Raw genomic sequence first — 14,085 nt, 5'->3', positions numbered from 1 at the left:
CCATCTTGTGACTGCAAGAAGAGCCAAATAGAAATTAATGTAGAGCCAGAAATGTCACTGATTTAAAAAATGGTCGTTTTGAAGTCCAACCGTTTCTGTTTTGTTTTCACTGAATTATGCAAATCAAATTTAACCTTTATTAATCATTGGTCTATATTTAAAGCATAATTACAATATGTTTGGATGTCAAATCAATGTATGGAGTTGTACATGTGACATTTGGGGACTGCTGATCATATTTTATGTTTGAATTGTTAATTGCTAATGGACCAGTGCAAGATTTTCATAACTCTGAAACCCAGAAATTCTGGAGTAGCAGTTTCACTGTCGAGCCTGAAAGTGAAGGTTGCCATAGTGATCTGGTCTTCTAGCTTTGTTTGTCATGTATTGAAGGGTCATGTTTTGCGACAGTAGCGATCACTTTTTGTTGTGACGTAAAGTACTTTATTTTTATCCAGCGCTAGTTTCTTGGCTTGTCGTTGTTAAAACGAAATGTTTAATAAAAAGCCTCGACGAAACTTTCGACAGAGAAAAGACGGTTCCAGTGATGAAGACGAACACGAGAGAAACATTGGGGAAGATAATGACAACGATAAGAGCGCAGTTGCAGTGAATAGGCCACAGCAACTAGCCCAAAACCGCGGTATCTCCTGCAGCTCCAAACGGGAAGCGCCTCGTTCAAAGTCGGACAGTAGTGAAGCTGAAGCTGATGAAGATGAGGGATCGGAGCTCACAGCGAGAAAACCGAATCATGCAGGCAAAAGCAAAACAAACACCGTTCTCAGCTTTTCCTATGATGGTAATTATTTTGGATCTTATAAAAGTCACTTTTTACATCTTCATTTCCACGTATCCTGATAAGAATGTATGTGGTCTTCACGATATTAAATACATATGTGTAATTTAACTTTGGCGTCCAGGTGGAGAGGCGGATTTTAAGTTGAAAAAATCAATAGATAAAGCAGTGCTGTTTCAACCCCGGAAGGAGTCATCATCGGCCAAGACTTCACAGACATCTGGTAAGTTTGAATTATGTCTGTCAAATGTATTATTATTATTTCAGTGTGATTTTTTTTTTATTTTTTTTAACACAAACATTATTTTCAGCAGCAACCAACGCAGCAGCCTCTTTAAAGGAAGAAGATTCAGGCGACGAGTCTTCCTCAAACCCTGACAGTGATGACAGTGATGACAATGTTGACAATCCAATGTCGGGCAGTGAAAGCAGCGCTGATGATGAAAGTGACGCCAAACCAGGTTCCTTGTCTCCACAGTTGAGTTCAGGATCCAGCCACAGAACTGCACCAAAACAAGGTATTCAAAGTAATTTAACTGTTCAATATTCTTTATATATGCACTTTTAATTTTTTGTAATTTGATTTATTTTTATTTTCCAGTTATTTTTCCTTCTGCCAAACAAATCTTGGCAGCAAAGAGACGGCGGCGTGCCAATTTGTCCCAAAAAGAGTATATTGCCTTGGACAAAGGCGGTTATAGTTCGGCTGCTAGCACTCCCGAGCGCTTTAGCACCAAGGACGAAGAAGAGCAAGTCGAAGATGACAGTGATGAGCCTGATGACCACGAGAGAAGAATTGAGTTTGCTCCTCAACCCAAAAGTGTCAGAGAGAGAATAGCAGAGAAAATGGGTACAGATGACCACAAATTCACTGTGTTTGTTTGGTCTTTAGATAAATAATACACTGTTTTTTGTTTGTAGGAGATGGTGATGACAGTTTGTCTGGGACTGATGAGGAGCAGGAGCTCTGGGAGGAAATACAAATTGGAAAAGGTTTAAAAAGGCGACCAGGGGAACGGGTAAATAATTGTCCTGTTTTTTTATTCTCAGTATTTAATTGTATTACTCGACTAATGTACTTATCCATCAGAGCCCTTCAGGGAGCGAATCGAGTAGCTACAGTGGCACCAGGCCTGGACGGCAAAGGCACAAGAAGATCCCAGCTCTTCCTGAGGTCTCTGTGTCAATGATTAAGAAGAGACTCACTGTAAAGTCAGTATATATTTTTGTACAGATTGTATTTGATCAAATACGACTGGTTTCACTGTGACTCAATGCTATTTAATATTTGTAGACTGGACTCTTTGAAAGAGGTGTACAGAGCTCGCCAGGCCGAGTTTCGGCGAATGGAAGGAGATCTTGAAAATGCAAGATGCTCTGCTGAAACTCTAGAAGAAAGTATGTTGGAGCTTGAGCTGAAGTATTATAGAGACATGACTGTGTTTGCACACAATCTTGTGGAATGTCTACGTGAAAAAGTAAGGAATCAAAATGTATACAAGTTAAATTATGTTGCACAAAACACACATTTTTTTGATTTAGAATAAAACCCACACATACCAAAAAACATCTCTTTAATTCCAGATTGTTGAGATCAACTCTTTGGAGCTGGAGCTGCACATTCTGCTGTCCGAACAACTGGAGACATTGTTGTCACGGAGACGACAGGAGGTCAAGGAGCAAGCCGAACATCTACAACAGCTGAGCTGTAAATTACTTTTCTGTTTTATCCCTGAAAATACATAATTTCAACCCTGTGTCTGTATACCCGGCTTCCACTGGGACAATATTTATTTGTGTTTCACATAAATATATCAACGCTGACATATTTACTTTACGTTTAGATAAAACAGATGAACACACCACAAATGGAAAAGTGATTCTGAGGTAAGAGCCAGCTGTGTCTATATTTATATTTTTTTTTTTCCTAACTTTTCAAAAATAATCTTTTGGAAGAAAAATCATGTAAATAGATGATATTTGAACACTTTTAGTGACCCGGTTCCTGCTGTAAAGATTAAAGAAGACTTTCATGTACCTGAAGACACAAAGCCTTCCCCTGAAGAAGAGGAGCAGTGTCAAAAAAAAATAGGTATAAAATAATATATTATTATTATGGGTGTTAATTACCTTATTATGTAGTTGTGAAATGATGCATTCTCTATATAAATACTATCTTCTTCAGAGGACATTCTATTGCGATCCAAGGCTGTGTTTTCTGACGTGAAAGATGATTTCTATGACGTGAAGAAGATCTTGTCCCGGTTTGAGGAATGGAGACGATCCTACTCAGATTCATACCACAATGCTTACATCTCTCTGTGTCTACCCAAGTTACTGCCCCCCATTATACGACATCAGCTCCTGCCCTGGAATCCTTTAAAGGTAATTTCTGCAAAAGTGGATCGGCTCAAGTTACAGTATTCACTACGTTTACATGCACAAAAACATGTGGTATTTGACTGGCTGTTCTGTTTGTGTTTCTCAGGAAACAAGTCAGGACTTTGAAAACATGCCGTGGTTCACTGCATTGGAGACTTTCTGCCATGGACACGGTCACGAAGAGCTGGAGCACACAGACAGACGGACTGTGACAAATGTTATAGAGAAAACACTATTTCCCAAACTAACAGGTATTACTGAGCCCCAAACTCTCCATGTGGTACATCTAGTGTTTAAAGCTTTACACATTTTCAAATATATTTTCAGCTTATGTTGAGATGGTGTGGGATCCAATGTCGCTGCATCAAACTGTTTGTTTGGCTGATTTATGTCATAGACTGAGGGACGACTATTCCATCTTTGAAGGAGAGCTAAGTAAACCAGTCAAGGTGGATCCATAAACTATTTACTTATGTTTATCTCACAGAATTTATAATCAAACATGCAGCTTTAATATGTTTTATGTTTTATACAGACATTCATAGATGCTGTGGCCAGTCGACTCAGAGCCTGTGTTGATGAAGACATCTTTATTCCAATCTATCCAAAAAGGTATTGTTACTGACAAATGAACCTTATCTAATGCAACGACATATTTTTACCTTTCAAATTGTCCATCTAAATAAAGATTCTTGGAGGATTTGTCTTCTCCACAAAGCCACTTCAGAGAACAGCAATTCTGGACTGCAATAAAAGTAAAACCTCAAATACCACACCAGTATTTAACCGTCAGTTCCTCTTTATGTTTGTTAATTACACTGTTTATTTGCTTCTGACATGATTAGCTTCTTTGTGTCATGGGAAAGTGGGATTTGGTTCTTCCCGAACTTGTGTTGAAGGAACTGATGTTGGACAAACTTCTCACTCGATACATTATGATCTCCTTAATGAACTCTACTGGGACCCCACTTCAAGCGTGCAAAAAGGTATTTTAAAGCATTGCATTGTTTTAGTGTGTGAATCGATGCATCGTCTACACGTTTGTTGTGCTAAATGACAATCATGCTCTTTCACAGATCGTAGAAAGCCTGCCGTCCTCTTGGTGCGCGGGAGAAAATGCTTGTTTACCTCAGCTTCAGTCTTTCAGAAACTATTTGGTTCAGATGGCTCATTCTGTTTGTAAACGACAATCTCCAAAGGAACCAAGTACAAAGTAAAGCATCTCTTATGAAAAAGTGAAACGTTTGATAATGTCTGCTTTCTGTTTGTTTATTTGTTTCCGTTTTTTTGTCTTTTAGATCCACCGTGGTTGAAGTTCTGAAGATTTTAAGTCGCATCAGGTGCAGTGACTCTATAATGGAAATAGCTGAGAAATATCACTATGAGGACGCCATCTATACTCATCAGCTTTTAAATCAGGATACAGAATGAATTACAGTACTTAAACACAGTGACTGCCCAACACTTGGTTCTGGATGTGCATTTCCCATTAATTATCCACGTAGACTTTCAGAAAATCCTCTGTGGTAACTAATAACTACAAGAAACCTAATAAACCTTTAAAACCTTTAGCTGAATTGTTTTAAATGTGTTTTTGGGACAGAAAACGATAGCATTCTGGACATTAGTTACCACGACTCTGCCTCTTTCATGCCTAAGGATGACATTATTTGACTAATCAATCGTGATTATTTAAGTGATAATATACTTGTAAGAACTAAAAAATCGGCACAATTTGAGAAGCAAAATATTTTTTAAATATATATTGCAAAAATAAATCAAAATATAAAGTACTCTTTCATCTGGCAGTTTGTCACATTACTTTTCCTTTTTACAAAATTGAACAAAACAAAATGTAAGACAGCGGGAAGAATGTGAAAGATGTTACTGTTTGGTCACATCAGTGATTGTGAATAATCGTTAACTCGTGTTTTCTCACAAATGTGATTGTGACATCCCTAGTCGCCTTTAAACTCTGAATATCCTGTGTCTATGGTGAAAATGCATGGGAAATGTACTTTGGAACTGCAGTAATTTTCAAATTGACTGAGCTCCAGATTATTTTTATTGCACCAGTTTGTGTGCCGTAAAAGAGTTTTTTGTTGTTGGTATAATATAAAGAGGATTTTAAACATGTCGAACTGTATTTGTACGATTATTTTGTGGTAATTGTATATATTTTTATGGTGACAATTGTATGACACTTTTCAGGCTGAAACGAGTAAAACGGTCACATTGTATCGACGAACTACGTCAAGACTCAAAATGTAAAAAAAATAAAGCAGAGTTTTTGTATCAGAGTTGTATCATACCATAGTTTTATTCCATACAAAAATAAAACAAACACTGTTTACATACAACATTTAGATTTAGAGCTGTACTGGTTTCTACACGCTATATTCAAGCAAACAAGTTTAATATTTGGTATTCCGAACGGTTTAAACATTGGGCTAGAAAACCAAACATGCATGACTACTGGAATGGAGAATGTAAAGCAAGTATTACAACCAACCACTGGAGTTATTACTGAAAAGGACCGACAGGATTAATTTACCAAAGATCAAGACAAACTGAAGCTTGGTGCATTTATTATAGTGAGTGCTCAATGTTGATACGATAAATGGGAGGCAATTTAGAGAACAGAAAACTGAATCCCATGTTTGTTTAGCCGGTCAAGCAGTGTGGTTTTTGCAAAGGCGGCTCCTGGGGTGTACACTCCTCCCCTAAAAATAAGAAAAAGGTTAGAATACGTTACCAAGATAACTAATTGGATAAGGCTATAATAATGACTTACTTCTTGGGCAAAGCAGGAGCTTCATTGAGGATGGTGAGCGCAGCCTGGACCATGACAATGGGCGTGGTCACATACCCACATTCTGCAGTAGAAGATACATTTAATAAGCTGTAGTTGAACCAATGAATCAGTTAAAGGCAAATGACAGATTTTCTTTGTTTAGTTAACAGAGTTTTATCAAGTGAAGAAAAGTTGAAAACAAAACCTCTAAAATTACAGGAAGAAATTACAGCGCAGAGTTCAAAAAATATATCCTTCAATCCATGTCATAAATACACAACTGTCCAAAATATAGGGACAATTTAGACACAAGGAACATTTAAATATTTATTTTAGAATAAAGTATTTTAGTCATCAAATAACAGCTTGTGTGTACTTAAAAGGTGGAATGGACGATTTTTTTCAGCATTTTTTTTTAATCATATTTCCACGTGGCGTGGATAAATCATTTGTCCTGCCACGTATCAATCATAAAATGCACTTATCGCTCACCTGCAGCCGCGTAGGGTTCGTCCCCACGTTTCCACGTGCCTAAGCGCATGGATCTATCATAATATAGTTCCCTCAGTGTACGGGGCAAAATGAAGACGGAGAAAGACAGTTCGAGCTGACGCAGAAGTGGACGGAAATCTACGGGAGACGAGAGATGTGATGCGCTCCGTTGCGCTAATAAACAAACGCACGTGTGTTGTATCAGCCCGCGGGGGAGTGCGCATGCGCACTTTCGCCTGCGTTCTCAAATCGCCGAAAAATCGTCCATTGCGCCTTTAAGACTTAGGTCTACGTTCACACTCAGGGCCGGCCCAGTCTATAAGCGAACTAAGCAGCCGCGTAAGGCCCCGAGGCGTTAATAGGGCCCCCAATCTGGCAACCCGTCTTATGCGAAGTGCAAGCGCAGCGTGCGCAACTAGTGTAGTAGCGCTGCTGGCGCGGCAGCGCACACAGCGGTAACATATAACGCACAAACCGCATTTATTTGTAATGACAATCTGGCAACCAAGACACCAAACCTGCGCTGATTGGGCAACTTCATTGTGCGCGATCAGAACGAGAGCAAAACATAAACACAACACAACGTGGTCCCTGCGTGGTCCTCATGTCCAGAGGAATATATCCCCCCGATGCCGAAAAACGAAAGAAGAAACTTCTTGACGATGTAAAGAAACTGCAAACTCAACAACACTCTCCAGGTATTGAACTTCTCTTACAAAGAGACGGTTAATGCTGCTGTTTGAAACAACACGAGTCTGTCACGTTAGTTCGATCAGGCTGGAGGCGACGAGAGCTCTGCCCCGCACACAATGTGTGTGAATGAAAGATAATAAGCTTAACATTTACACCAGCCCCGTAGTGTTAGCTGCAGGTGAGGCCGGTGAGGGGCGTCTATGCCCCGGGTCACTAAGAGGCGGAGATCCGGTCCGGACGAGCGCCGTCTCGTCCAGAACCTCTGACGTGAGACTTTGGAGTGAACAGTGTGCGGCCCCTGTCCCGGGCCCCTGTCCCGGGCCCCTGTGCAGCCTCAGTCAGAGATGAGCGGTTTGAGTTTGCGTCCCTCTCTCTCATATCACCATGTGTGAGATCAATCGTGACTCGTGATGTCTGTTTTACTTTGACTTCTTAAAGTGCAATGAGAGGAATGTAAAGGTTTATGCACGTAAGGTCCATCAGCCAATCACATCGCAGCATTGTTTCATGCAGGAGTCCAGTGTGTGATGTTCTGATCAGAACATTTATATTGTAATTCACTTTTAATAGAGCAACAAAACAATTAAAATTTATTTAAAAAGCATCATTAGACTATTTATTATTTTATTATTACTAATTTATAACAAATTGATAGTGAAAAATAACCAGACATATTATGATTACGTCTGTTATAGAATAATACTATATATTTTTATACAAAAGTGGCAAAGCTGCAGAAACGCAGTCTCTTCACTATAGCTAGGTTTGGACCTTCACTTCTAGTTCTGTTCATTCTCTGGGAATAACATTTTTGCACTGTGTAGTTTTATCAGTGTTAATTGTTAATCAAGCAACGCTTATGCCATTTGTTTAATTTAATATAACTTGTTTTGTCACTTTGGCAAGAAGGAACAGTTGGGGGCTGTAAAAGATAAATTAGTAAGGATAACTATTACTTTTACATTTTCAGTTAAAATGAATCAATTTGACTATAATTATTTTTCATAGCCAATATTGGATTTAGTAATTAAGTACACTAATGTATTAATAACTGGCTTTAATCATTTTCTCCTGGCACAGTTTCATCACATCATCATTTTATAGCATTACAACCTCGACATTTTACTCTTACTTTAGCCGGCTGGACCACATTAAAATGCAGCAGAAGACCCAAAAAAGGTCTGAAAATTTCTGGGGGAGAGCCCCCAGACCCCCCTGTCCTGCTAATGTGGCTGTAGACCCTTAATGCCCACAAATACGCCCAAAAACATATCTGGGAGGTGTGTTATTTGTACAGGGAGTAGAGGTGATGTCAGCGGAATACCAAGTTGCATTGTGGGATTTAAGTTATCAATATTTGAGCTTGTGAGGTTTTGAGAATAAACTAACTGTCAAACAGATGCCCTGGAGTTTTGGTGCGCTTTGTTTGCGTTGAAGAAAGTTCCCATATGTGAATTGTTTACTGACAATGGTAATAAAACTGATTCTGATGACGTGGTGAGGGGCCCCCAAAAATGTTTTCGCTTAGGGCCCCCTGAAGGCTTGGGCCCTGTTCACACTGCCGGTCAAAGCAGATTTATTTGCCCAAATGTGACTGGATCTGTGAAATGTTCATGTTTTGGTATAATAATTTCTCTTGAAAAATTTACTAAAAGGGCAAGTTCAAACCAAGTTTAAAGTCTGCTCCAGACCAGTCCAAGTTGCTATAGCAACTGAGTGAGCTTAATGAAACCCAAATGACAACAAATTAAGTCACACATGCCCATTTGAGTCCAGCCTGGAAAGTAAATGAGTTTTATGAAACAAGCCGCCGACTTGACAAAACAAAGCCAATGTAACGTGAATAGCTTTAGGTTCTTGTGATGCTTGAAGCTCAGTATAAAAGTCTGTCGACTCCGAGTGAATGAAACCCAGAGCCACTGATGCTGCTGCACAGCTCAGGCAGAGACTGGCACCACTCAGCCAATAGGAGTCAGGCGGGCGGAGCCATCTCGGGTAAAGGAGGTTATTGAAAAGAAAATAGTAGGTGTTATTATGAATTATTTCAATAGCATGAATGGGTAAATAAATGAGATTCAAATGTATGACACATGTAGAGTGCACATTATTATTACATTATTTGACGAAGATCTTTAATAAATAAATTATTTGAACTATAGTTCCATGTTGTTATTCTTTTAACTAAACCAGATCTGACCCTGGTCCAGAGCAGGAGCCGTGTGAAGCCTGTTACTGTAGCGATTGACTTTGAACTAAACCCAATTTTTTTTTCCAGTAACTGGCTTCTAGCAACCGGCCAATGGAATTACCTCTACGTATGCCATCAATGAGTGACAAGTAACTATTTTGTAATGTAGATGTATTTTGGCCCTGGTTGACAATGTGGTTTAGAGGAATTACCTCCATACTACCCACGCATACCTTACCTATTTCATATCTACTTCAAGCCTAACAAGGGAGTAAGATGATCAACTTCACCAAAATGCCCGAACTAGAGACAATCTTCAGCAATATCTTCAGTATAATTATTTAAAATCTGGTTTAGTGTATGGTGTAGTCCAACCTGTCATATGCACTTTATGTAGTTGTCAAAAGACACAAAAGCACTTGCACATACCAGGACCCTGAACAACAGCACGGATCTTGCTGTTTGGTTTTCCATGAGAAGCGTCCTGTCCATCAGTGTAACCCTCGCCATAGAAAGCCATCTGGAAGGACGAGCCCTCCATCTAAGAAACATGCACAGATACTGAGAATATATTGTAATATTTAATCATCATAATTCATTCAGGCGTGTATACCTGCTTTCTAGTTGGCCCCGCCGTAGAAAATACTCCACAGGTGAAGAATTCGGGATACTACAGTGTGAAGAGAGCAGAACATTTAGCCCCTGTAAAATAAATACATCGAAAATCTAAAAACTGAATGGTGTATACATAACCTTGATGAGGAGATTGCGTCCAAAACTGAACTTTACCAGGAACCAGAAGAAGATGCCAGCAAACATCATCTTCATGACATTACTCAAACCTCCAACACCTGCATAAGCTCCGTATTGGACCTAGGAAACAAGATGTGTCATTTATACATATAGTGAAACTTAACAAAGTATTTAGTACTTACTGGTGAGGCCTCGTCATGTTCCACAAGGAAACGCTGTGTTCTCTTCACAACAGAAGGATCAGAGCCCATAAATGGAACAGTGTATTGCTGAATCTCATTACTGTAGAACAATGAGCCCCTAAAATGTGCAACAAAACCGAAATGAAAATTGTTAACAAACTACTTATTTTCCAAGTTTAAGGTCAAAATCACTAAATGCAAATATTAACCTGCGTTTGAGTTTTGAGCCAACAACTGGAAGGGGTTTATGATTGAACTTCTTCCGAAGGCTCTGAAGCTTTGGGCCATCTGCAAATCCATAAACAGCCGACTGCCATGTGCCGTCATGGATACAACCGCCCTGGAAATAAAACATATTCAATACAGACAACTAAAGAGTCGATTTGTACCTATAAGTAGGAAGTTAAAAACACAAGTAATTACTTACTTCAAGTCCCATATTGACAGTGAGAAAGCTTTCTACAGCTGTCAAAGTGCCTGTTTGAAATAATATTGTCATTGTAAAAACATATAGCCTTTACAAAATACAGGAAATATTATAGTGATACCTTTAAATTGCCCCCTAGTGAAGAGGACTCCCATATCTGCAGGTATGGAGTCAAATCCGCAGCTTCCTATTATGTAAACATTTTTTTCTGCTGCTGGACTGTCATAATTGAGCTGCATTCCCTCCAAAAACTAAGGAAGAAAAACAATTGTTTTAAAACTTTCAGTAAAAGGTTTTTAGTTTAATAACGAGTAACAAGAGGGATGTTGTGTTAGTATTTGATATTAGAATAGCCTCACGTCATACCTGAGGCTCTCCACACAAGTCAATATGATGCGCTCCATTCTCCACACTGGCCTTAACCACTGGCTCACCATAAAACCTGTACTATGAACAAAAAATAAATAAAAGATGAAAATTAACAACAGTAACAAAACAAGTGACAAGATTACTTATTCAAAACAAAATATTGATCATTTACATTTATATACATCAGTAATTATGATTTAAGACCACCAAGCAGTCAAGTGTGACAATAAAGAAGAGCACCAGTAGTGAAATAGCTGCTAAGGGAGTCTGGATAAATGTACAATGACAGGCATTGTACCCTGCAAGTCTGTACCCTTCATTGTGTCAGTGACAGTTGTGTTATGCGACAAGCAGCTAATGAAAAAAATTGTGGAACGTCATCTCTGTTTGAGAAAACTAAGTAAATGGATCATGAGTTGCATGTAGGATGATTAGAGAGGTAAAGTTTAGAGAGTTGTTTATCCAGACAACTTACAGGTCCAACACAGTTCAGCACGATCACTGCTTGTTTGCACATGGCTGCCAAAGAGTCTGGCTCTCCAACATCAGCAACAATGATGTCCACTTCTGTTCTGAGCTCAGGCTTACCTGCGCACACGGACACACAAACGCATGCATGGTATTTGTACATAATGTTTCAGAAAAAGAAATATTGCAAATGCACAGAAATTGCCCTGTTTAGTAACACATATAAAGAGGGGGAAATCAGGACCCACAAACTCACTGGATTTCAGCATTACGAAAATTCAATTCAAACTTTAATTTTGTTTTACAATAATCAAATATTATTTCTGTTGTAGCCTACATTGAGCATTTAAAAAAACTGAGAATATTAGCATTATTGATGAAAATCAGAGTTAATTCTTGATGATATTGATTTAATAATAGTGCCGTTTTGGTTACAAATGGCGTTTTGTCATGTTCTTTAGATATTGTATAACCCAGTTAAAGATTATGATTATTTTAATAGTCGACTAATCACAATTATTCCGAATAATCGTTATATATATATATAGCGTTCGAACTAAAGCTTGCATTGTATAAAACAATTTGCGTAAGTTACCCATTTCGCCACTTCATACTAGTTTATCTTGTTGTACTTTGGAATTAGCTCACTAAAAAAAAGCACCTTATCAACCAGTTAGTCCAGATCAGTGGCAAACGTAACTCTCAAACAGCTTAGACGTGATCCAGGGTGTGAAACGTACATATCCTTTAAAATCCCTCACAATAAAAAAACTAACCAAAAAACCACTAATGTCACTGTATCAAATAAAATGCACATACTCAAGACTCCGGCGGCTTGCTCCAGTATCTTCTCCAGCTTTGGCTTGCTTCTTCCAGCCACGGCCCACTTTAAACTCCCATTTGGACCTTCAGAAGCAGTCCGAGCCACCTCTTCAACCACAAACTGTCCGGTAAACCCAGAGGCGCCAAAAATGACCAGATGGTAGGGTCGATTTGGGGATGTTTGGACAGAAGGCATGATGACAGGAGTCTTGAGGAGAGCGGTCTGCGCACTTGTCAGACTGAACGAGACTCGGTACCGCAACCTCACCTTATTTATGTACAGCACTTCCGTAGCCTATCGTGCTACATGATGCTAAAAGCGATCCTAAACCACACAAATGGGCCACTCTGAGGCCACTGTCGAGCAAAACATGAATGTATGCTATGAGAGTGTGTTTTCGTGTCAAACTGTTATTTAACTGATCATTAAAATAAATTTATTTATTTATTTGTGCCTTTGCACGTTGCAATTTCGCGAGTTTTGATTGGCCATGTTCACAGGAAATACATAATATATACATGACGCTAGAGGGACTCTGCCATAGTAACCTATAGTAACTATGGGTCCAGTAGTCATGTTCTAATCAAGAGCTCAAATAATCTAGAATTAATAGAAGAATAAAGTCTAAAGTCTAACGAAGATGGGCCCCATACCAGCCCCCATAAAAAACAACAAACAAACAAACAAACAACAACAATCTGTGAGGTTCACTAAAGCTCCCAAACCAGTCCCTGTGTCTCCTCATTGTCTCCACCTATCCGAATATCCATCCGGGCCTTTAGTAGTGCTCTGGCCGGTACTCCAGAGCAGTGACAGCTACACACCTGAACCAACATCTTACAGTCCACACTATTCGGAGTTCTCTCCAACAATGTATGTGTATGTCCATACTGCCATAATAATGTGTGGACAAAAACGTATTCATTGATTAACTTGTTATTGTACAATAATAGTACTGTTATTGTTACTATAAATGTTAAATTTGGTATCATACATCATTTTATGCATCTACAGTATGTTTGGTAAATAGAATAATAATCATGACAAGACCCAAAAACTCACTATATTGCAACAAAAAACATTGCATTTTAACTGAATTAATTCATTTTAGATGCCCCATCGCTTAAATATTATTAAACCCGGTAATTGATGTGCAAACCTATTCTGCATTAATTGTTGAGCTGTGTATTTTAGGGGTACTTATTTAGTACCTCCTTTCTTAAGTTTATATGTAGAAGTTATGACCTCTCCAAATAATGTCACCTGTCACACATGTTTGTGTACTTAATCCACATGGTCCACGGGCCCTAGGGGCCCTAGGGGCCCTATGGCACATCCCATTCAACCGAAACTGTGAGATGACCACATTGAGATAGTCTCAAAAGGATGAGAGAGTGAGAAACTAATGTTTCTTGTCAAAACCTGTAATTGTCAATTGCCTGTGTTTAGACAATAGTCAGAATGACAGAAGCAGAACACGCGCTTTTGTCTCAGTGAGAATCTAACGTCTTCTGTGATTGGCCGAAACCTCATACGGGTTTGTGTTGGTCCTTCTTCAGGTCAGTCCATGGTAGCACGTTACTAGAGCATAATCTCTTGATCATTTGCCGCGCCGCGTCTTGCCGCAAAAAAGCTTTTCCAACTTTTCTGCACCAGCCGCGTTGGCGAAGGCGACGCCCCGCTCCCCGCGTTTATACTTATATATTTACATTATTTAG

General features: G+C 39.1%; 2 protein-coding genes across 3 annotated transcripts; one reads left to right on the top strand and one right to left on the bottom strand.

The window, feature by feature from the left end:
• Positions 1–427: 427 nt before the first annotated feature.
• Positions 428–4,845, top strand: gcfc2 (GC-rich sequence DNA-binding factor 2). Of its 2 annotated transcripts, none has more exons than XM_072464756.1 (18): positions 428–799; positions 921–1,019; positions 1,111–1,314; positions 1,398–1,646; positions 1,718–1,815; positions 1,887–2,008; positions 2,091–2,274; positions 2,381–2,504; positions 2,641–2,683; positions 2,791–2,888; positions 2,982–3,181; positions 3,285–3,429; positions 3,506–3,627; positions 3,714–3,790; positions 3,867–3,933; positions 4,024–4,164; positions 4,255–4,391; positions 4,477–4,845. In XM_072464756.1, exons 1-18 carry the CDS (start codon positions 493–495, stop codon positions 4,607–4,609), a joined length of 2,550 nt encoding a protein of 849 aa, XP_072320857.1. In that variant the 5' UTR covers positions 428–492; the 3' UTR covers positions 4,610–4,845. The 2 variants fall into 2 exon arrangements, with proteins under 2 accessions (XP_072320857.1, XP_072320856.1); XM_072464755.1 differs by having other exon boundaries at positions 1,108–1,314.
• Positions 4,846–5,749: 904 nt separating this feature from the next.
• Positions 5,750–12,656, bottom strand: LOC140381098 (saccharopine dehydrogenase-like oxidoreductase). The gene is made up of 12 exons (XM_072465122.1): positions 12,364–12,656; positions 11,552–11,664; positions 11,074–11,154; positions 10,829–10,958; positions 10,708–10,757; positions 10,490–10,620; positions 10,281–10,398; positions 10,099–10,218; positions 9,959–10,015; positions 9,775–9,886; positions 5,973–6,054; positions 5,750–5,901 (listed from the first exon to the last, which is right to left on the bottom strand). The coding sequence occupies exons 1-12, from the start codon at positions 12,560–12,562 to the stop codon at positions 5,811–5,813; spliced, it is 1,284 nt and encodes a 427-aa protein (XP_072321223.1). The 5' UTR covers positions 12,563–12,656; the 3' UTR covers positions 5,750–5,810.
• Between the last annotated feature and the right edge of the window lie 1,429 nt (positions 12,657–14,085).

This window comes from Eucyclogobius newberryi, unplaced genomic scaffold (assembly GCF_026437365.1).
Source record: "Eucyclogobius newberryi isolate DKJ021-1_F unplaced genomic scaffold, fEucNew1.0.hap1 SCAF_5, whole genome shotgun sequence".
NCBI classification, from domain to species: Eukaryota; Metazoa; Chordata; class Actinopteri; order Gobiiformes; family Gobiidae; genus Eucyclogobius; species Eucyclogobius newberryi.
The sequence above is the reverse complement of the archived record's forward strand: the minus strand, read 5'-3'. Positions and strand labels throughout refer to the sequence as shown.